The 25114-nt window shown below is 36.0% G+C and overlaps 1 protein-coding gene across 1 annotated transcript in view; it reads right to left on the bottom strand.

Moving 5' to 3' along the window:
• Rp2 (RP2 activator of ARL3 GTPase) overlaps positions 1-20956 on the bottom strand; it is a 37148-nt gene extending 16192 nt beyond the window's left edge. The window contains exons 1-3 of the mRNA XM_003462540.5: positions 20662-20956; positions 8921-9586; positions 2534-2648 (exon numbers count right to left, since the gene is read on the bottom strand). Of these exons, the coding sequence (XP_003462588.1) occupies positions 2534-2648; positions 8921-9586; positions 20662-20763 (883 nt within the window). The 5' untranslated portion in view covers positions 20764-20956. The remainder of the gene's footprint in view (positions 1-2533; positions 2649-8920; positions 9587-20661) is intronic.
• Positions 20957-25114: the final 4158 nt, after the last annotated feature.

Raw genomic sequence — 25114 nt, 5'->3', positions numbered from 1 at the left:
TGCAAAAGTGTAAGTCCACTCTTAGAACAGTTGTTCTCAACTAGGAGCAATTTTGCCCCCTAGGGGACATTTTGCAATGTCTAAAAACAACTTCAGTTGCAATGACTAAAGCAACTGGTATCTAGGAGATAAGAGGCCAGAAATGCTTCTAAGCATCTGATAAAGCACAAGATAACCACCCATAATAAATAATTATTTGGCCTAAAACATCAGTTGTGTCAAGCTTGAGAAACTGCCTGAGGATGATCAACAGCCACCTTTAATTTCTGCAGGGTAGCCTGTTTACTCTTGAACCAATGCATAATTGGGCAGTTATTAAATTTTCTTCAAGTTTTTATTTTGAAAAAGCTTCAGAGAATTGAAAGAGCAGCACAAATATCCTTGTGCCCTTCACCTAAACCTACCACATGAAAATATGACCAAATTTGCTTTATTGTGTGCTACATAACATGTGCATATATGTGGTTTTTTGTTTTGTTAATATGACACTCAGCATACTTCTGTATAACTACAATAACATTATCATACCTCAGGAAATAAGAATAATCCATATACTTTTCATACTTCTTCAGTTTGTCCCACAAATGTCATTTATAGCTTTATAGCTCAGATCATCCCAATCCAAAATTCAATCAAAGTTCACTCATTGCATTCAGCTGTAAGGTCTCTTCAGATTTTTTATTCCAGAAGAGTTCCCCATCTTTTCTGTTTTCTAACAGTGCCTGAAGAAATCTAGCTAGTTGTCTTATTAAATGTCTTCTATTTTGGATTTAGCTCATTGTCTCATGGATTAATTTAACACTTTTCCTTTTCTTCTTATAAGCCTAGAATTTAAGTTTTGGCTCAATTAGATTTAAGTTAAATTGTTTTGGCAAAGTACGTCACAAGAGATGTGATGTACTTTTCTTTGAAGCTCATCAGAAGAAATACAATGTCAAGCTACTGATCACTGACACTAAGTTTGATCACTGTGTTAATAGTTATCACAAAATCTCTACTCTAAAGGTATGTTTCCTCTCTGAATTAGAATATAAATATCCTACTTCTTAGCAACATTTCCCACAGTAGTTTTGGCATCTACAGGTAATTTTTGTGTGAAGTAATTATTACATTGAGGTTGGAAAATGGTGATTTCCAAAGTCTATCATTTCTTACACATTTATTAGTTCACAATATTCTGTAAACAGCAGAGGAGTGTTCCTGTATTTTCCCCTCTCCGTACCTTATCACCATAGAGGGATGGATTTCTGTTGTTAAATTATTACCTTCATTTTTCTTTTTTTCCCCTTCGCCCTCCTCTTCCTTATCCTCCCCCCTTCCCTTTCCCCTTCTCTCTTTCTGGGTATTAAACTTAGGCCCTTGCATATGCTATGCAAATGTTCCCCCACTGAGCTACACCCTCCAGCTTCCAACATTCTTTTTAGTGGTGAAATTGTGCCCAAATTTGTCTTGTAGAAACCATTTCAAGTTGGCTCTTGTGACTTTCTGACATGACTTCATCAGTCTTTGGGTACTTCCTATGTGTATATTTGTTTTTTGTTTTTGTTTTTGGTTGCTGTTGTTTTTGTCTTTTTGAGACAGGGTTTCACTATGTAGTTCAGGCTGGCCTTGTACTCACTTTGTAGCCCAAGCTAGCCTCCAACTCACAGCAATTCTCCTGCCTAATGTCTGGTTTTTAAGACCTATTTCTATGATGTTTATTTCCTAAAATTCCTATAAGCTGTTTTAGTTCTAGGTTTCGTAGTAATAGAATAAAACGCAGATACTATTATTTGGGTTGGAACAATACTATGATACTACAATAACATGATGCAAATAACAAATCATTAATTTAGACCTACTTGTATGTTCACTTTATTCCTAATCTTCACACTTTAGGATGTCCATTACACTTGGTATGTGCTTCTATTCTGAAAGCTGCTGAAAGCTTAAAGGTTTGAGTTTTTTAATTAAAATTTAGCCTTGAGCGAACAACACTCTCATTCTGAGCAGATAAACAGAACTCTGTCCTCTAGAGGCAGTATAGCATCAAACATAGGTGGACAGCAACCATTCAGGAGGTTACAACAAACTCCAGTTCCTCTCTTTTAATATCTGAAGTGGATTGGTGATACTCATTGGGGAAATTCTAATTCTACCTGAGTTAATCATATTAAATACATAAAATAATATATCACTTTATATTATTTCTTTCTCAGTATGGTCAGAGCACATCAAGTGCTTTGCAACTTCAGGCAGGTAGTATAAAATGTTAACTCATTGCAGCACAATGCACAACAATAATCACTAAAAATAACAAGCAATAACATGTGATCTTTAATTACTAAGAACAGAGAACAAGGAAAAAATATTGCCTAATTTCTAGTCAGTTATGTAGGGCTTCTTGCATGATGTGAAATTTTGATATTTCTGAACATTAAGAGGAAATATATATAACAAATGAGAAGACAAAGAGAAATATTAAGGTAAGAATAAATCAAATCTGAATGTCAGGAAAATAACCACAGAAGTATACCAATCATTCAGAAGTTACCTTTACTCAGAAGGGGAAGGTAGTCAGGTGCTTTGTCCTGAAAAACCCTTTTTGCATCATCAGCTTTCATGGACACTTCCTTTGTTTGAACTAGGAAAAAGCCTTTACCAACCATCTGTGAAAAATAAAATTTCCTTTAGATTTTAAAATAAACATTTGAGATAAAAAAAATGTTACCCTATTCAAGCATTTTTCCGTCCAAAATTCAACACAGTATGTTGCTTTTTGTTTTAGTTATTAACTCTAAGTCAGGGCATTTGCAGTAACACATTCTCACATATAAAGATTCCTCAGTTCATGAACTCAATTTTCTCTATGATTCTGGTCCCAAACTGAACTGAATGAGAGCTGAATCAAATTTCCCCATGAGGTCAACATTGAGCCTAACCATTAAATTTGCTTCAGTTCTTATCTAACTTGGTTTACAACCAGAATTGTGGAAAGAATCAAGTCCATAGAGGAGGTACAAGTTTATAAGATTCCTTCTTACACATAGGTGGTTCTGGTTAAAAATTAGTAGCACAGGGACAAAATGATGGAGCAGTTGAATGGCAGTGACTCATCTTCTCCAGGCCAAAGTGTCTGGAGTCTAGAGGACAGTGGCTTGAAGAGGAACAAAAGTGACAGGAGACCAAGAGAACTGACAAAGAAGAAAAAAGTAGGACAATGATACAAAGGAAGTGGCCCATGTGGTAGAGGAGAAACAGAGGCACTGCTGAGGAACACAATTCACAATAGGTAAATCCTGGAAGCAGTCTATATATTCATCAACAGATGACTGGATAAAGAAAATGTGGTATCTGTATATAATGGAATACTACTAGGTTACAAAGAATGACACATTTGAGACATTTGTTAGAAAATATAATGTCCAGTAAAATAAATCAGACACACAAACTTAAAAATCATATGGTATCTTTCATTTGAGTGAGGCGAAGTACAAAGAAAATGATACAGCAATGATAGAAGGAGACAAAGGGAAAGATCTCTTGAAAGGGTTTAAGGGAGCAGGGTTAGGGATGAAGAGGAGGGAAAGGGGAAATGAGAGGTATAAAGATGTGCCATGTACAGGATCCTAATAACCCTAACTACTGTAACAATATAAGTCATCATAAGAGCTAAGACAAATAATATCAACAAGTAAGGAAAAGGGAATAGGGGATAGGGGAACTGGAGGAGAGGGAGGGACAGAGGATTAAAAAACCAGAAACAAGCTGTAACATGTACATGTAACCATTCCCCAAGATGACTGTAAACTGCATGAATTGCAAACATGTACTAGTAAAATAAATTATTAAAAAGTTTGTACTGTAATGTGTACTAGTAGGACTGAGTCAGATACCAAATGTTAATTATTCTTCAATTTAAAACGTAACTAAAGTGGGTTTGGTAGCACATTCCTATAATCCCAGCATCCTGGGAGGCTGAGGCAGGAGGATTGTAAATTCCATCTCAGCCTGGGGAATTTAGTGACCTAGTGAGACCTAAAGTAAAAAGTAAAGAAAAGGCTAAGGATACAGCTCAGTGTCAAAGAACAATGTTCAATCCCCAGTGCTGGAGAAAAAGAAATAAAACATAATTTAATTTTTTCTTCTTTACTGAAACTACCAGATAGATGATTTAGTTTGGTGATACTGAAAATTTATATTTCATAGTTCATGAAATATAACAAAAATATAAAATGGGAGTACTCATGTCATAATGTTATTTTTTAAAGCCATGGTACAAATTTGCACAGTATAACACAATATGAGATCAAATTTAAGGAGCACCTACTATAAACCAGGAAATTTTATGTACTTTACATGTGTAATACATTTCACTCTCACTATATAGGTATTCATTGTATGGATGAGATAACAAAGAGGCCAAGTGGTTAAGACACTTGCCCAAGGTTATAAAACTATTAAGTATCAGCTATGATTCGAACCTAATTCATCTGATTACAGACTAAATAATTCTAAATACTGTTCCTAGAAAGACTGTTTAAGGTATAATATAATTCTGAATGATTTAAAAATTATGTTTTCTATTCTTTATTTTTTATAGTTCAATAAATAAGTATATATTAATTTTAAAAATAATTATGACAATAATTTTTTTTTTTTGCCTTTTTCATTGTTATCGGTACCGGGGATCGAACTCACGACCACCTGCTTGCAAGGCAGGTGCTTATGCCGCTGAGCTAAATCCCCAGCCTCCAACAATAAATTTTTTTAAATGCAGTTATTCCAGCTACATTAAGCAAAGCTTACTAGGCTTAATAATAAAAATATATATTGCAAGAGAGACAGACAGATAGATACAGCTAAAAAAAGTATACATCAGGAAAAGGAAAAGTTTTATAAATATTTTAATACTAAATTTATTTATTTATTTAGTTCTGGGGATCGAGCTCACGACCTCACACTTGCCAGGCAGGCACTTATGCTACTGAGCTGAATCCACAGCCCCCAATACTAAATTTATTGAGACAATATGAGATTGATACAAGTTACCTTTGGCTTCTACAAATACAAGAAATACTGAAAGTGCTGGCCATTAGCTTCTAGATATTTATTAGTATAGCAAACTGCTGAAGTATATATACATTTTTGGTGGGTTCTTACACACACACACACACACACACACATATGTATTCTCACAAATGAACAATAAAAACTATAAAGAAATCAATATCAACCAAGGTGCTATCAAAGAGGCCACTGTTTGCTGTCACATAGATGTACATACTTTAATTTACTGTCCCACCCCGTTTTCTTTGTCCTTCAGTACAGAAATAATGCATGTTCTTTTTAAAATCCAGAGCTACAAATAAGAAAACTGTGCTCATAATCAACTTCCTAACAATAACCACAATTGGCAATAATATAGTATATATGATTCTAGACTTCCCTAATTAAAATCAGTTATATAATATTTTACAATTTTTTCCTTACTTGTGAATATTATCTAACTATTCTACTATAAAATTAGTTTTAGTGGCTGATGATATTTCATCCTAAGATTACATTATTCCATATCATTTAATCACATTGGCTCAAACTTGTAATTCTAGTTCTAAAGAACTCTCATTCAATGTTATCTCCGAATAAAGAAACATCCATTTAAAAACTGCAAGAAATTACATAATTGTTACTGCCAGATGATTGTAAAGTTACTTAAAAGATAAAAAACAATTCTATTTCCATTTCTAATATTCTATTCTGCTTCTCAACTATCATTTTATAGTTGAATGTATAAACTGACTAAATTTGGATTAAAGTACCGTTATCTAAACAAATAATGAGCTATGAAATTAGATTTTCATATATTAATAAAAATACTTGAAGAGACTTCTTTCCACAAAAATCCAATTTCTAAAGATTTAAAAATAGTGGTAACTACTGAGCTTAAGTAATCAAAATAAAATACTACCTTAAATATAATCAAAATAAAAAACTATCTTAACTCTAATTTATCCTGTATGTATCTATAATGTTTGAAGAGCAAGCAAGAAATATGACCTTTACGTTAGAAAATCAAGATTCAATAACTTTTCTTGACTCCATATGGAATATGCTTTCTGTAGCTTTCCAGTTTCTTATGCTTTCAAATCTTATAGTTGAGAAAACTTTGTTTATTTATAAAAAGCGTGAAACAAAATTTTGTGGTAATCCTGGGATTTAACAAAGCTAGAGTACGCAATCACATCTTTAGTCTAACCTGTCCTAGGATACTTGTGTTAGTGATATGAGAAAGATTCAAGGTTTTGTTTTCCAACTCAGAATTAATTAGTTTCTACAAATACTTCCCTGGGAAGTAATCTCTTAACATAATATGTAAGTCTTTTGTTTTTCAGCATGTTTGGATATTCTTTTCACACATACGTTGCATTTTCTTTTACTGTCTTATTCTTTCTCTTTTATTCCTTGTTTCTGTGCTTTCAGAATTAGACAGCTCTAGTCAGAGTCCCTAGGTTGTAGGGCTCTTGAGTCAACATGTGTTCAGTCACATTCCTGCTCCATCCAGCATGCATCAACTTTCGTTCACACCTGGGGCAGTGTAACAGTGTTGTATTTAAGGTTTAAGGCTGTAGCCTATAGAGCCAGACTGCCTATATATGAATCATACCTCTGCTGTTTACCACCTCAGTGACCTTTCGCAAGTTACCCTCTCTGTGATTCATTTTTCTTATCTGTCAAAAGGTGAGTAATAGAACCGCCTTCATGGGGTGGTTTTGAACATTTAGCTGATTTAAATGCCTTACAATTTCTTGCATAAACACTATGTAAGCACTAGCCATTATTATCAGTATTGTGAGATTTTTGCTATTGTATTCTAGAAAGTAACATAAAGAACATCATTCTTCCAGCTACTTTCCTTTTGAGAGCACATGACACTGCCATTGCACAATCAGATACCACAAGTTTTAAGGCTAAGAACACTTGATGACTCATGAAGAAATATTGTTTGTTTTGATAGCTTTTTTCTTTAACATGTTAAATATTCTTTATGACCACTCCTGATTAGCTACCAAACAGTTTAATCTGAAAACAATCTTTTTAAGACTAACTATAGATTCTTAAAAAAAACACCATGTAGTACAATGAATGTATTTATCTTTCCAATGTTGGATTAATGTGTGATTAGATAGCTGAAAGGGCCACAGCACATTTTTCTATACTTAATTAGATTCATAACCTGCTTTTATCAGATTGGAACAATCACAAAAGAAAATCTTGAAATTATGCTTCATCTTCTGTTGTCTTGAAAACCATACCTCAGATATAATTTGTGTATTTCAGACATGGGTTTTCCACATTATAGAATATATAGCTATAGAGAGGTTGTCATGTTTTAGTTCTTTTCCCAAAATTATTCCTTTTGATATGCTTTAACCTTTTAAATAATTCCTTCAAAAAGAGACTTGAATTTTTAATTTACTTTTCTATTTCTGGAAGTTTGAATTTTAAGTCCAAATAAATTCCTCTTAAAGAAATGATTAATAGATAATTGACACATTCTACCGCTGCCTCCCTAACCGAGCACCTACTAACAAAGCACCTGCTGCTTCTGGGGCCCCTCTGACCCCAATTATTTTTCAAGTGAAGCTAAAACCCAAAGAACTCTACTCTTGAGCTGACCAAGAGCTGCGTTCATAAACTTATTATAACCTTTGCCATCCTGGGAATGGCATCTTGACTCCCATTTCATGTTTCTATAACCAGTCTTCTATAGCAATAGGGCACTAGAAAATCAGAAACACAGTACAGACCATCCTTTAGTCATGAGAGGGTCCAAAAGGTGTATTACTCAATGTCTTTTCCATCCCCTAACCAATTAAAACTTCAAAGAGATTTCCCTAGTGAATAATTATAAAAAATAATGCTTTATTGTAGTACCACTTTTGTAAGCACCTGTGTAAATCATTTCTCATAATAAATGGAAATTCTTTGAGGGCATAGAATTTTGTCTATGCAGCTCCATCTCCAGCACATGCTATAGTTCATCATTTTGATTGATTGATTGATTGCAGTACTGAGGATTGAAGCCAGGGCCTTCACACTGACCTTAATACCCAGCCTTTTTTTTTAAAATGTGAAACTGGGTCTCATTAAATTGCTAAGCTGCCCAGGCTGTGTTTAAACTTTTGTTCATCCTGCCTCAGCCTCCCAGAGTGCTGGGTTTATATGGATGTAACACCATACCTGGTTGTATTATTTGTAAGTTGCCATAAGTTACAAGTTGCGTTTAAGATTAGCAAAAATGTAAAAGGCAAATGTATATTATATAGTACATAAAATATGGTAACAATAACATACATAATCAGTGCTTTTAATTTTTTACTGAATATCTATCTATTTATATCTATCTGTATTTTTGTTTCTTTGAGACAGGGTCTTTCTGTATAGTTCTGGTTGGTCTTGAGTCAGCCTGGCCTTAAACTCACGGCAATCCTCCTGCTTCAGCTTCCTGAGTACTCAGATCATTGATGTGCACCACCATGCCTGGTCCAGAATTTTATATCTATCTATCTATTTATAGATAGATAGATATAGATATCAATCTCTCTCTCTCTCTCTCTCTATATATATATATATATATATATATATTTGTTTGTTTGTACCAGGGACTAACGACTTTGTGCTTGCCAGGCAGGTGCTTATACCATTGAGTCAAATCCTCGGCCCTAGAATTATACCTTTAAAAGGTTTCCCTGTGGAAATATTTTGAGGCCCAGTTAACTTACTTACAGATCAGTCTTGTGGAGTCGAGGGAAGGGAAGGGGCATGGGACTACAATTTATGTTTCCCAATACATTTAACAGTCAATTTTAAGAGAATGGAAGTTCTTTAGAGTTGAATATTTCTATCCAAAGGTGAAATCTGTTTTTTCTCTCCTTACCTCATCAATTAGTTTCCTGGCATTTGCAATAGTATAATCACCAGCAAATAATACCACTAAGCATGATTCATCACTGTTCTTCGGTCTCTGACCCCGAGATATAGGAATGATGCTTCTATTGGCTTCTGTTGACACATGGACAGCTTGGAGCTCTTCAGTAGTAGGAATAGGAACGTAATCCTGGATCACAGCATTTTCTGGAAGGAGACTCCAGTTGACCTCTCCTGACACAGGCGTAAAGTCATGAACGTTACTCCATGTGTTATTGAAGATACTTAGCCCTGCATCTTTGAACTGGAAAGCTAATTCAGGGTAGTACCACTGAAAACAGCCAAATTTGATATTTGTAGATGACTCAATAATGGGTTGAGTGGCACAGCACAAAAAGATTTCCAGCTTTCTACAATCCCGAACACGAAATTGTTGGCAAGCTAATGTACACTTGCAATCTCTGCAATTCCGGAAAAATACACTGCCTTTCACAGGTCCCAGAAAAATTTTGCAGTTAGTACAGTCATCAATGGTAACTGCAGCAGAGTGGTCAAAAATATAGATGTTACAGTTCTCACAGTCTTGAATGAAAAACTGCTGTCCTGCTACTTTCCCAGGTAAGCGACCTACTGTTTCATCTTTCAGCCCGTTGAACATATAGTCTTTTATATCAACCTGCAGGGACAAAGCACAGACCTTGAGTATTATAAACATTATTCAACAAAATCAATTAAGTGCCTACTGGGGAAATTCACACCCATACACAGCATATCAGATAATATTAAGAAACTTTTCATTTTGTTAGGTGGAGGATGGCATTGTGGTTATATGGAGAAAGGAATTCACCAATTAAAAATTTAAATGTTTAAAAATTATGAGCCTACTACATGGCATATCTGCGTGAAGAAAATATGTACTTGGAGGACTAAAATGTTTAGTTTCTTTAAAACTATAGCTCTTATTATAAGATTTAAAATCTTAGTTAATATATATCCAACTCCCAGTAGATGGATCTATTTTCTCATCTATCAAATTTCATTTCTGGTCATATACAACTAAAGAACAAGGCTGTTTGTGGTGACATATGCCTGAAATCCTAGCCACTCTGGAGGCTGAGGCAGGAGAATCTCAAGTACAAGGTCAGACTGGGCTACCCAGAGAGACTCTGTCTCAAACAAAACAAAAACAACTAAAAGGCAGCCTCTGTGACAATACGGTTTGAGTCTCCACATAGGTTAATCCAGGTGACACATTATTGCTGCTACTCAACAGGCTTTTAATGTATTTGGATTATATAATTAAAAATGTATGTGGTGTGCTATATATATTCTGTGTGAGTGTGTGTGCCAGGGATCGAAATCATGATCTTGCGCTTGCCAGGCAGGCGCTTAGGTGCTGACCTAAATTCTTGGCCCTGAAATATATTTTTAAATGATCACTAATAAAAATGGCTATGAAAATTCCACTCATCCTATATATCCACCTAGCTTTCTGATACATTTTTGCTTTTTCTAATGCTTCACCTTTAAAATTCTACTTTTAACAATTTTAAAATGGGAAATAAACCCAGAAAAAACATATTTCTATATCCTTCCACAAATCAATGGATGGGTCTATTTCTAAACCCTAACTGATATTTGCAATATGCCACAGAAAATGGGTAAGAATCGTGTTAGTGTTGGCGTCTAAAAGTTTGATCCAAACATTTATTAAGCTATAGCTATAGTGTAATTGTTTAAAATTTTACCTTTTCCTTCCTTAGGTATTCTAAACAGTAGCTCATATAATCTTTTAAATAGTACACCTTGAATCTGACACATTAGCCTTTTAACTGAACTATTCACTGGGCCTGTGATATAGCTGAATAGTAGACTATGTATTTAGCATTCATGGAGCCCTAGGTTGGATCTATCTATTCACTAGGAAGCCATTATGATTTTTTTCTAATGATTTTTTAATCTTCTTCAACTGTTTGTGACTGTATAAATTTCATGAAAACTATTTATATACCAGAAACAGGCATCCATAGATATAGTATATAAAATTTGACTATTTACAAAGCAAAATGTAATCATCTTAGTCATTACCAAGCTAGCTTAAAGTGATTTATTCAATACTACACAATAAATAATGTATTTATTCAGTTTTACATAATGTGCTAGAGGGAGCACTCTCTGGTCTGTAGCATGACAAAAGAGGTCCTTGATTTCCAGTCTCAATTTTGTTACCTATAAACATCATGATCTTGAAAAAGTATAACTTTGTGGATCTTTAGTCAATCAAACACTTGAACATCTACTATGAGCCAGACATTGTTTTAGGCACTAAAATGAATATAATCAGCTTTCTCCCTAAAGAAAGTAAACACCTAAATAAATCATTTAAATCATGTAATCAGAACGCTGAAAATATGCTGGCAGTGCAGATGAGGGACACTTGGAGGGGATAGAAGACTTCCTACACAAAGTAAGGATGAAAAAGTTGGAGTTTATCAAGTAAAAGTGATGAGAATAAAGGCATAGCACTCCTCTCCACGTCAGACAAAAGTAACAATGAATTAAGTAAAATTCTCCAGGAAGCAGGAGGAAAACAAAGTGATCTGGGATTGCCAGTGATACTGCAATGGTAGCAGATATTGCAAAGATAAACAGGTAGGCAGGGGGCCAAATTAAAAAGCTAGGAAACTACCTATGGATAATAGGAAGCCACAGGATTTAACATGTTCCTGCCAGCTTGAACCATCAGTAGTACATGTGTGACTATCGCTGACCACTGGTGGTTCAGAGCCAACTAGCAGCGAGACATATGGAATATGGCCCTGTTCTGAACATGTTAAATTAGTTAAATTTACATTTAAGGAAGATTACTATGGTAAGAATAAGGAACAGTGGAACGTGGATTTGAGAGGCTGATTCAGAAAGGGGTGGAACTAGAACCGTGGTTAGAGGGAAGAGGAAGAAGGGATAAATTTGAGAAATATTGAGGAAACAGAATCAGATTTGGTAATTCAGTGGCTATAGGAAGTAACACAGAAAAGTCAAACATGATTTCTCTTAGGGAAATGATAATTCCCTAGTCTAATGTTTCTAAACTTTTTATTATAATCCACATTACTACATTCATCAACACAGCCCATCACATATAGACTTATCTGTATTTGTGGACTGGGAATGAGTTTAGTAATACAGTATTTGCCTAACATGCACATAAACAACAAGAACAAAAAGCTACCCAGATCCAGGACTGTTTGTGAATGCATATACAACAATGAAACAAGTTTCACAAAATAATACTTACCATTTTTTTTTGTGTCCTGCTCCTGAATATTTTCTATTATTCCTATCCACTGTTTTTTTTTTTTTTTTGGTGTGTGTATGTATGTGTTTTTGTACTGGGGATTGAACAGGCAGGTGCTTGTGCCACTGAGCTAAATCCCTGCCCCTACCCACTGGTTTGATAAAACACTGCTCTGACTTATGTAATTCCATGCTGGTAGTAGCATAAACAAAACCAAAAATATAGGAAGCAATACAAGTTTAATATAAGGAGAGGTGTTCAAGCAATTCTACTTCTGGGACTTTATAGGTGACCCACAAATACAAAGATACATCGTTCCAGTTTGGTCTCTACCAAGATGCTAAACTAACATAACTTCTGGCTCTACTGTCCATAATCAGTCTCAAAGGAACCAAGTTTTAAAAACCCAAGAAAAGGGGAAAATATGAGAAACTCCTCTAGTAGTGTGTGGGAGGATAAAATAAAAAAGGAACCTCTGATATTTCTGCTCTTGCTTTTTCTCCTGAATCCTGAGACAAATAACTGGGACTCAGAGTTCTGGTCCAGACTTCCTTGGGAGTAATTTCAGGGCAGCACAGAAGGCCTGTGTCCGTAAAATCTAAGTAAAGGAGCTGAGATTAGTGGTAGAGCACTTGCCTAGCATGATTGAGGCCCTCAGTTCAATCCACAGCATGCTTATATAAAATAGAATAAAATATAAGGAGTGTTTTCATACTCTGATTCTCTCATTTACTGATAGGTCAAGTATGCCCCAAAATTAAAATAAAAAAATACATAAGATCTGAACCACACAATAACAAGCTTGAGTTCCATATCCAACAAGTAACCTACATTTTCCTTAGGCAAGTATTAAAGAGTGTTTAAAAAAAGCATGTGCTTGCCCATAAAGAAAGCCTCAGAAAATCTTTAAGTAACTGATAACAGACCATAATCTGGCACCAATATGTAATTAAATTAAGAGTTAATAATAAAAATTACTTTTTAAAAATCTTCACCTACTTGAAAATTTCAAAAGCACTGCTAATAACCCATGGATTAAAGAGAAATCATAAGCAAATACTTGCAATTAAATCTCCAGATATCACATTGAAGAAAAGATAAAATCATAGCAGAAATTAATGATTTGGAAATTAAATATATAATAGAGAATATCAGCAAAACCCAAAGGAGGTTTTAATAGGCAAAACTCTTGGCAAAAATAATTTAAGAAGTTAGAAAACAATAATGAATTAAACGGGGGGTACATATGTAGAGGCTGAAAACAGAATCCGAGTATACGTCCATAGTTTTCAAAATATTTGATCCACAAAATGAATAAAATCTCTTCCAAAATAACTTATCACAACTAACTCAAGAAGAAATGAGAAGCTTAGAAAGCTATCACAACCTATGTATCTCTTAGCTGAAATGGTTGGGACCACAAGGGTTTGAAATTTGAATTTTTCCGATTTTGGAATATTTGCACAGGCTTTACTGGTTGAGCAGCCTTAATCTGAAAATCTCAGACTTTTTGGGCATATATCAGTGCTCAAAACATTTCAATTTCAGAGCATTTTGGATTTTCAGATTAGGGATGTTGACATGTAGTATTAAAGAAATAGAAGCAGTGCTAAAGAGCTCCAAAAAGACAACACTAGGCTTCACTGCTCGTTTGATAAGCTGATTCCAAATTTCCATCCCAGTTTAAGGAAACCCTTAAGGACAACAGAGAAAGAAGAAATTCTCATGAAAGAAGAAATTCTCATAACTCATGTTATTAGCATGCTCAGCAATGACCCTAATAAGAAAACTATACAGTTATATAACAAAAGCAGAAAACTTCTGACCCATTTCATGCATGCTGGTAAAAAAAAAATCAGCAAATTAATTCTATAACAAAGATAAAATGCCACAGCAAGTTGGGTATATGCCAGGTTGTGTGGAAATTCATGATTAGAACATATTTAAATAGAAATTATCAATCACTATGTGATACCAACTTAGTCCTAACTTCCTATTGTTCCTTCCCTATTGAATGTTATTCTTCAGCAAATCTAAAGCACTTGCTGTGAAGTATACATGCTCTCCGATTCCCTGTACCTAGAATGGCTTCTCTCAGTTCTATGTGCCCACCTGTAAAACATTTTCTGGGAAGCTTTCCAGTTTCCCTCACCAGACGCATGCTTTCCTACATTCTGAGCACCTACCTTACATTAAATACCAGTCTGTGTTCTCTACTGTAACGTAAGGTTTAGGGTAGGATCCTGTAACTAGTCTACTAAAAAACAAACTCTTCTGTACCCTTCATCTTCTCTTAAGCACTCAGCTTTCTTCTAATATACTTTATATAAATTACACATATACTGTAATTCCTCCCTTCTGATATACATTATATATTATCTACTGTCTATCTTCTGTGCTCAAAGATATAAGCTACATGAGGGAAGGGACATTCTATTTAGTTCACCCTTGTCTCCAGCACCTAGAACAGTACCTGCTGTTATAGAGGCACTCCACACATACTTGTTGAATCCATTTTAATTACTTAATCTTGGCTACCTCAAAGTGTAACCTGGGATAGATGGTCTATATCAGTGGTGACAAACCTTTTAGAACTTGCAATGATAACAAACAGCCTGTTGCAGCACACATGCCGTAAGTTCGGTCTAACGGTGACTAAGTTTGATAATCATTTACTCTCTTAAGGGGAATCTGAGGCTTTCTTCACTCTATCACCAAAAAAGTGGGATTCTGATATTCATCAAGAATAAAATGGTAGGGCTGGGAGTGTAGCTCAGTGATACAGCACTTGCCTAGCATGCATGGGGTCCTGAGTTCTATCCCCAGCACTGCAAGATAAAAGAAAAAAAAAGAACAAAATGATATTGTCAGGGATCACAAAGTTGGCCATCCTCTGAGCACGAAAATAAAATAAAATACAAACTCTGATAGAAGCATTCCTTTTAGTGCCTTCCTGGGTCTTTTTATATTTTCTTCTCTCACATGCCTGTGGTCAAAAGAGTCTGAGGCTGCCTTCCATTCTGAAAAGACCATAGAAGAAGATGGGGATGCAGTCACGGAGCAGGCTAAATGGGATCTTGATCTAATTCAGGCCTCAAAGTGAGAAAAAGGAACATAAAAGAGTCATTTAAGTCAGTTCTGCTTTAGACCTTACAGAAGATAAAAACATGATCTGGTCATTTTCTGTTGGCACCTATCCACTTTCCATAGAGAGGTTGGTAAGGTCAAAAATACCACAAATAGGTGTAGGGAAAAATTAAGGAATTGATCTGTCTGTACCAAGATCTCAAGCTCAATGGGGAAAAGGACTCCTCATGTCTCATTAGTGGTTTATTTCATTGTACTAGAAACTTCTTTACATGTTTCTGTAAAATTTTGTGTGTTTCACTGGGGAATTAGTTCAGGGTTCAAGATTCAGGTCAAATGATCTCTGCCTAAGACACGGATAAGTCTGCACACCTGTAAGTATACTTACATGAGAATAAAGCAGGTAAAAATATTTGGATAAATACAAAACAATACTTGTTACTTGTAAGGATTTACCTATTTTTTGTCTTCTTGAGACAGGATCTTGCTCTGCAGTTCAAGCTGGGCTTGAGCTCACTTTGTAGCCAGGCTGGCCTTGAATTTGCAATTATCCTCCTGCCTCAGCCTCCCAGGTGCTGGGATTACAGGCATGCCTCACAAAGCCTGGCTACCTCGTATTTTCTGCATGACAAATGATAAATGTCATGAGATGTATATAATATTAACTGGTAAATTTCATGTATATAAATTGCTACTTAGAGTTAAAACTTATTGCAAAGATAGAAAATCTATTCTTTTAAATCACTGAGCTATTTTCTTATGAAAGGGCTAAGGGGTGTGTTATGGACTAAATGTTTATGTCTCTTCAAAATTCCTATGTTGAAACCCAAGCCTCCAAGGTATTTGGAGTTGGGGTGACCTTTTGGAGTAATAAGGTTTACATGAAGTCATGAGAGGTCCTGTTATTTAACTCACTCACTCTGTGATAGTTTATTATGGCATCCTGTCTTAGTCTGCTCCAAATGAAAGAAGTTTTTTCTCTTTGTCTTTACCAGGCCTGTCATCTGTGTGTGGGGAAAGAGAAGGATGGGGAATGAGAATGAGTGCACATTCTCATTCTCACACAGGGAGTGTTCTAGCTCCCTGGTAAATCTTCTTAAAAGGATATTAATCCTATGGATCAGAGCTCCACTCTTACAACCTCGTTTAACCTTAATTACTTTCTTACAGGCCTGACCTCCAAGTACAAAACAGCCCTACTGAGGGGTTAAGTCCTCAACATGTGAATTTGACATATAGCCCATAACATCTGCCAATGCTGAGGGGTTAAATGTAATTTGCTACTCTTGTATTTTCTCTTGGCATTCCAGTTTTCTTAGCTCATGGGGAGAAATTAGTCTTACAGCTATATAATTCTGTAGTATAAAATTATTTGGATTGTCAACCCAATCTTCAGAGGAGAAATTTAGGATATAATACATGTTGCTGTGCTTTCTCAACAATTCCTGAAAACTCCTCAAAACAAAAAGTAATGATAACATGAAGCTTAGACTCATGATAATTTTCCAAAAATTACTAGTTCTCAGAATGCCTAAAATCATAAGCACGGATGACGGGGTGTTGTGGTGTATACCTGTAATCCCAGCACTCTGAGAGGCTAAGGAAGGAAGATTGAAAATTCAAGTTGAACTTGGGTGAATTAGTGATTTAGCAAGATCTTTTCTCAAATAAAACATAAAAAATGGGCTGAGAGGGGTAGTGCAAAAGCCTAGGTTCAATCCCACATACTCCCCCTACACATCCAAACATAGAAGAAGTCATACTTTATATTACTCTCTCACGACAGCCATTTAAGAAACGAATGTATAGCCCGGTGAGGTGGCACATGCCTGTAATCCCAGCACTTGATAGGCTGAGGCAAGAGAATCATTGTGAGTTTGGGGCCAGCCTGGGCTGCAAAGTGAGCTCAAAGCCAGCCTCAACTACATAGTGAAAACCTGTCTCAAAAAGACAAAAAAAAAAAAAAAAAAAGGAATGCACTTAAAAGGTTAAAACATTTAGACTATTCACTGCAGATATTGCTTTTCAGCAAGTCCCCACCTAACCTCTAACACAGAGATCAGTTTCTCACAAATCTACCCTTTCTACTGATGAACAATTCTGGGAATTATGTGTTTTAAATTCTATTCTTGGCAATGACATCACTTTGCCTTTCATCACTTTGCCTGTATCTTATTACATACTGTCAAAATTTTTGCACTGTCCCACTTTATAGGCAAGAAACCCAAAATGTAAAATTGGTTACTTTACTCAAAGTTACACAACAGACACTTGAACTTCTGGCATAAGGTTGTTGTTTATTATTATTTCTGTGGATCATGACACAAATGTAACAGATATAACATGTAATATATATATAAGAAAGTTGTTTAACAAATCACAACTTTCATATGCCATCATTTTTTAGGAGATGAGTCCTTATTTCTATTATTTAGGAGGTGGTATACTGGCATGGATACCTGGAAAATGAAAACTTTTTTTGTACTTCTACCTCATTTTTAACTTAAATGTTCCATTTTAATTCTAAAATTGCACTAAGATCTTGGAAGGCTGGGATAAGTATTATAAATTTAGGTCTTCCTTGGTGTTTGAACACACATATATTAAATAATTTGCCTATCTATGGAAAGTAGCATATGGATCAATGAATATAAAAGCATTTCTTTCCAAATGATTTAAACACTGATCTTACAATAAAAATATTTGTCATTTCAGTGTAGTAGTTGTATAGTAAACTTTCTATTTTTCAAAGTCAGCAGCAATAGAAAATGAACTTCTTCCTCTGTTGACTACAGTATGTCAGTTGCCATGACAACACTTAGTTCCCAAACATTCTTTCTAATTGAGACAATTTCTTCTTGTTTCAGTCCCCTAAGACTGACCCAATTACCTAACTCAAAACCCAAAACCCAAGAGGTGCCCTTTAATAAAGATATTCTGATTACAAAACCTAACGAGAATTTAAACACCACTTTTCCAAGTTGCAAAGAAACTTCTGGCACTTAATCTGTTTTTTAATACCTAAAGTCTTACAAGTTGAATGGTAATTGTCTAACTTTAAAACTATATATTCTGTACTCAATGTCCACATTATGGGGCCCTAAACTTTTAATATAAATAATTCCTGATAATACACATGCAGCATATCTCAGTTATGTCCCCTAGGCTGTATTTGCATTATATTTTTTCTAAGGTACAATTAAAATCTAGGAGCAAGTAAGATCTTGCTCAGTAAATCTATCATTGGTCAAAAATAGAACATTTGTACACTACCCAAATTTGACTTCACAGGAGGTCAGGAACTAGGAGAACTCATTAAAATCATATAAAACTTAACAAGCTATTGTAAATGTGGCACCTTAGACAGAATTCCTGATAATTCCAAGAGAAAAGATTCCAAAAAGAAAAAGCAATGTTGTGAAATGTGGTATCATTACTGTCTCAAAGTATAAGTTAATAATTATCTTTCTCAATAGTCCAAAAGATTTTACAGTTTGGATGTTTATAGAATATAAGGCTTATTAAGTTATACATTTTATTAGTTGATCACTATTTTAACTTTTATTGGTGTTGAGGATAGAGCCCTTGATGCTCAACATTGCAAGAAAACAAAAAGATTCAACTTTTTTATACATACACAAAAGCTTGAGCTTATTACATACCACACATACTAACACTGCTTACATTTCTACAACTATGTATGTAGTAGTGTTTTAAAAAATGTTTCCTATTTATAACTGGAAATTTTCTACATGTTCATTTTTTGGGGGCACTTAGATGTTAATGTCCACTATTTTATTTTTCAGTGATTTTATTTAGCCAACTAGCAAAGGAAGAAAAAAATCACATACACAGATCTAAAAGGATTAACATAAAAGACCCCAACTAATCTGATTATGTTAATAAAGATTAATTATGAGACAATGTTTGATGAGTTCAGTCAGATATAACCAAGACTACTAAAATTTTTTGTTTGTTCAACTTTGTTTGTCTCACTATGTAGTTCAGAATGGTCTTGCACTCACTATGTAGCTTAGGCTGACCTCAAACTTGCAATGATCCTCCTGGCTCAGCCTCTTCAATGCTGGGATTACAGGTGTGTGCCACCATTTTAGCTTTTGATTTCAAAACAAAAAGTTGAGACAAAAATCACAACTTTCTTTGTAGCAGACAGTTCAAGTTTGAAGAGTACTGTTAGAAATTCTAGGCTCAAACAACGAATCTTTCAATAATGACCATCAACTAACCTTAAAATATACTCTATAAACACGATAGTTTCTATATTATGAAATACTGGTATCAAGCATGAATAATAGAGAAAAGATATACCACATGTCTCAAGAAGGGTCTCAGAACTGAAGACAAAGATAGGGCTTAGAACTGTGCAAAAATGCCTTCAATTTCTTAAACCTGACACTTGGAGAATCTACATGAATAAATTCTGCTGGAAACTGGAAATCATGAGGGAAGTTTTATGATACGAAACCATTAATAACTTACTTTTAAGTATTTAGCAGTTAAAAACTTGTTGCCCTAAGCAAGATTAACTATAACACTCATTAAAAACAAACAAAACAGTCATTTTGTTTGGACGCGGAAAATAATTGATAAACCTAACAAATAGTAAGTACAAATGAAGAACTATGAAAAAGAGGAAACATTATGAAATGCATGACTAAGTGTGTTATGTGCAAGACTCAGGGAGTTTTCAAAGTTCTTTTGGTTTCTGGCTGTATATAAAAGTAAAAATAAGGTTGTTTTCATTCATATAGAATAACAAAATGCTGCCTGGTATATACCGGTTACTTTCACCTTACATTCTGAAACTGATTCAATTTTCATTTTTCCAGAGGAGGGAGAGAAAAGCTAAACAGTTCCTTAGAAGTGAGAAAATTAACCAGTGGAATATATCATGAGGTGTCAAAGAGATTTGCCCGGGAGGACAGACAAAAGAGAACCGGCCACCGAATGTAAACCGCCAAAGAGATGACAATCAATCCCATGTGTAATTTGACTAGTGAACCAAACCCCGTAGGGCGCTGCCTGCACAGTGAGGTGATCTGAGATTCAGCGCATGTTTGGTTTCTTCTCTTCCTTGAGTCCATCCTGGGGCGGGAAGTCAATACAGGTCAGGGTGTGGAGCCCATCAATTTAGACTGCGAACTCTGAAGTATCCTTTCAGCCTTTTACAGCCTCTTTCTCAGACGTCCCCCGCCCCCAAATGTCGTGCACCCGGATTTTACTCTCTTTGAGGAGACAGAAAAAGAGACAGTTGTTGCTGCGGCTCACGGGCCATAAGGAAACCGCGCGCGGGGCGCAGGACAGCTTGGGAAGGCAGAGACTACCAGCTGCAAGACTTTGGTTACCTTTTCGCGTTGGTCCCAGCTGTACTGCTTGGGTCGCTCCTCCTCGCTCTCGGGCCGCGACTCCTTCTCAGTCTTCCGCCCTTTAGAGAAAAAGCAGCCCATGATCCTAGCCTGCGGGTCTCGCCCGGCGGCACACTAGTGCAGGCACTTCCTAGAGTGTAGCGTGACCCCCTGGATACTCTGGCCCCGCAGCCCTCCGGGACACCAACCCAGTAGTCTTCCAGCCACCCGCAGCCTCTGTTAGCCAGCCAGGCCCAACACCCCCTTTTCCTCTCCCTTAGTCGCCGGGACTACCCACCGCAGCCAATGATTGTTCAGCGCCCATTGAGCCAATGAAAGCCTCGCGAGCAGTTCCGTGCGGCCTATGGACACAGTCCCACGTAGTCGCACCAATCAGAGCCTGGCTTCTGCGACAGCGGCTGTGCTGATGGGCTCTGGCGCCTGCACAGCCTACCGGGTCCCCAACTTGATCCAGTCCCGACCTCCTAGTGCCACCCCTCTCGGAACTTGGTGAGGCTCCTAGCTAGCAAGATGTTGGACTCCTTGTCACGGTCTTTTTACTCTTGCTTCTGTGGCATATTGGGTTTACTTTATGATGCAAACTATAACGAAACAGGGATTTCTGCTTTTACTCCTCTCTTCACCCTTTCTACCAGCTTTCTTAAAACTCACATATCGTTCTAAAACTGCACAGGTCTTAGTAAAATAATTGTGTATCATCTCTCTATATGAACAGAGAATCTGAGACCAAAAGGCATGTATTTTTCTAGTTCCCTAGCCTGGCCAGAGTCCTTGCTGGGCACTCAATAGTTTCAGGATTGGGATGCCTGTGGTCCCAGCTACTTGGGAGATTGCCACAGGAGGATCACTTGAGCTCAGGTGTTGGAGGCCAATGGGGGTGACATAGTGAGACCTCATAGAAATAAAGTTTGTGAAATGAATGGATGATAGACTTTTAAAAATACATACACCAAATATTAACATTACATGGGTCAAATTTTACCACAAGACACATATTGCCTATATAATAGAAAAGATAAATGGGTTTCTCTAATATAGTATTTTGACATCTCTGCTGAACATCAAATGCTTATCTGTTCAGGTTCAAATTTGGTTCTTTTGACTTTATCACACTTAGTCACATCTACTGTGTATCCTAAATGGGCTGCTGAGTTGAGCATTAAGGATGTTCCCCTTTTTGCTTCCTGTCTTTTGTTACACAATCAGGATGAAAAATACAGTGCTAAGTATTAGAAGTTACTGCAAATTTACATTTCAAGTCTTAGACAAGAGGTCTTTGCCCAGTGCACTTTTTCCATCTTCAGAGTCAGGTGAAAATTCTGTGTGAGGATGTTTTAAGGTTACACATTCAGTAGATATTTTATATTTATAAAATGTTGAAACTCTGATCATTACATAGTATAGTGAAGGAAGCAGAGATACAGAGACATAAAAGGGCTAATTTGTTTTCACAATGAGAGTGATTGAACAGGGACTAGAAAAACCTAGAACCTATATTGTCCACAAGTTTAAGTCTGCTCCTTTTTATTCACTGAAAATGCATCTGTTTTGTCATTATGGTGCTTGTGGTGACTCAACAACCAACAACACATGAACAAACAGTGCAACCAAACAAATTTTAGAGAAACAATTTCTACAACTCTCATTGTTTTGCAATATTCATCAATGAGAAACTCTAAAACAAAACCTGTAGCTAGCAACGATCTTTTCAGCAACCCTCAAATAAAAGTGAAAATCCTCTTTCTGTTAATTCCAATCCCACCATCAACTTAACATTTGTGTTAAGTTAAACACAAATTTAACTTAAGTTAAATTACAAAAATCAGGGACTATGAAGGCAATGAGTGGAGCTAGTGCTCTCTCACGTTCTTTTCCCCCTCTAGTTTACTCTTATTCTTTTCTCCCCTCTTTTCTCTTTCCCCCATGAATTCTCATCACTGTCTTCTACAAACTGTCTCTTCACTTGCTAATCAGCTTATATATGACTGATAACATGTATCCCACCTTGATTCTTCCTGGTTTTTCTGTCCAAGTGCATGCTATAGTCTTTAAATCTTAGTTCAGACTCTCAAGAGGGATGCTATGATAAATTGCTGGGAAGTCATTAATGAATTGTCTATAGATCAGTATGCACTCTCAGTCTGATTGCTGTACCAGCGTGGATGAATTCCATAATACAAACATGATTGAGAGCAGGTCCTGAAAATGATTGTGTTAGTAGCTTCAATTCTACAAAGTCCAGACACAGATTGATTATTTCTTCTGGTTGAACAATCCCTCCTGCTATTTATACTTTGTGAATTATTTTTTCTTTTTCTTTTGTTTTGTTTTTGAGGCCAGTTTAGGTTGGCCTCACAGTCCTGTTGCCTCAGGCTCCTGAGTATGAGGATTACCAACATGTTACCACTATGCCCAGCACTCTATGACTTCTTTTCTGTAGATACTGACTTTTATATTCACTTTAATATATGTATTAATGTGTGTTAAAATGTTGGGTTGTAGATTTATGCCTGATCATAAGTTGTAGAGATGGCTCTGGGTCCCTTGTTTGTTGACCACAAAAGTGATATAGTTACTGCTGCAGAGATAGTCTTGAAATGGTATATCTCTACAGCATGAATAAGTCAATTACCCCTGAAAAGTTAACTGAAACATTTCCCATCCTTGAGTTGACATGATACATTTGTGTTCACTGTGGATTCACATAAGGAAACATCAAGTGAAGAAGGAAGGAAGGGGATTAGTGTGTCAGTTATCTATTGCTGCACAACAAACCACTTGAAACATAATGGCTTAAAACAACATTTGTTTTACTCACAAATCTGCATTTTAGACAAGTTGCAGTAGCAACAACTCAATTCTGCTTCTCAGCATGTTCAAAGCCTCAGTTGGGATGACTTAAATAGTTAGGAGGGTTAACCAAGAATCATTGCACATGAAATTTCAGGGCCTCTCCACATGCTCTTCGCAGCAACATGGCTTTAGGGTAATTGATCTACATGTGGCAGCGATGGCAAAACTTTTAGAGACCAAGTGCCCAAACTGCAATTCAGAACTCATTTATTGCCAACACTGCAATTAAACCTGAGTAGCCAGTGCTCGGCTGCTGGGACAACTTGGCTCCCATGCCAACAGAGAGGGCTCTGCGTACCTGTTGCAGCAGGTGCCAGAGATTCACCACCCATGCCACATGGTATACTCAGGGTTCTAAGGGTAAGGGTTCCAAAAGATCAGGCCTCAGAAGCCACACAATATCACTTCTACTGAGTTCTTTTAGTCATCCATGGCCCATCCTGACTCACAAAGTGAGAAGACTAAGCAAGGGAAGTGAATACTGTATGGTGCAGATCTTTGAGTTGTCATCTCTGGAGCTGGCTACTATAATGAGTGTTGATGTATTACCCGTGTACCAAAGAAGAGGATTGGTAGATTTAAAAAATCCTACTGGCAGATAACTTTTTTGATACACAAAGTATTATTATTCCTAGTATATAACTCCTATGAGTTGATTGGAAACTACAATACCATAATTAAAAAAAGGGCCAAGATCATAACTAGGCAGAGGAGGGTTTACAGATAATCAACAGGCATTTGAAATGATGCTCAATCATAGCTAATCAATACAGATTACATAGCAGTTTTCAGTTTTTATCCATTGACTTACATACAAAAATATTAAATATTGATGATTTTCAGTGTTGAAAAGTGAATTGCTGTATAGTTTGAGACTCTGACATGGAAGCCTGCATTAAGACATGAAATGAGGTTGGGTGTGCTGGTACATGCCTATAATTCCAGCACTCAGGAAGCTGAGGCAGGATTTCTCTGAGTTCAAGCCCAGCCTGGGCTATATAGTGATTTCAAAGGCAGCCTGAACAACATAGTAAGTTCCTGTCTCCCAAGACCCTTGGGACTAACAGTCTTACACACACAAATAGGTAACTATTTGTCAGCTCCCAGATATAGCCAGATAAATTTTTTGAGACAATATTTCTTCTCACTTTAATTTTCAAATAGTTCTTATGAATTTTCTTTCACTACCTTATTGGTCAGATACAATGATTTTTATTTTTTTTTATTTTTTTAAATTTTATTTAAAAGGAAAAAGAGAAAAACACAGAACAAAGCAAAGTGGTGTAAGAGTACACGTAATACAGAACTACAAAAAAAAAAAAGACAGTAAGAAATCACCAGTTAATAGATTACATATTATCATCTTAGAAATAGTTGCTCAAATCACAGTATCAAAGAATACAAAGTGGACATTCAAACAGTGAGACTGCAAACAGTTGTGTTCAATGATCCAACCAAAAACATTAATATGGTCAGCTATTTAACACCCCTAAACACACTTGCTGTTGTATCCTTTAGAGCTCTTTTTTTCCCTCTCTTTTTTACAACAAAATTTACACATTTTGGGTTTTATTACTCC

The sequence above is a fragment of the Cavia porcellus genome, unplaced genomic scaffold (assembly GCF_034190915.1).
Source record: "Cavia porcellus strain 051 isolate PalLab524CR breed Dunkin Hartley unplaced genomic scaffold, mCavPor4.1 scaffold_3, whole genome shotgun sequence".
NCBI lineage: Eukaryota > Metazoa > Chordata > Mammalia > Rodentia > Caviidae > Cavia > Cavia porcellus.
Note: the sequence above shows the minus strand (reverse complement) of the source record. Positions and strands in the feature narration are given on the sequence as shown.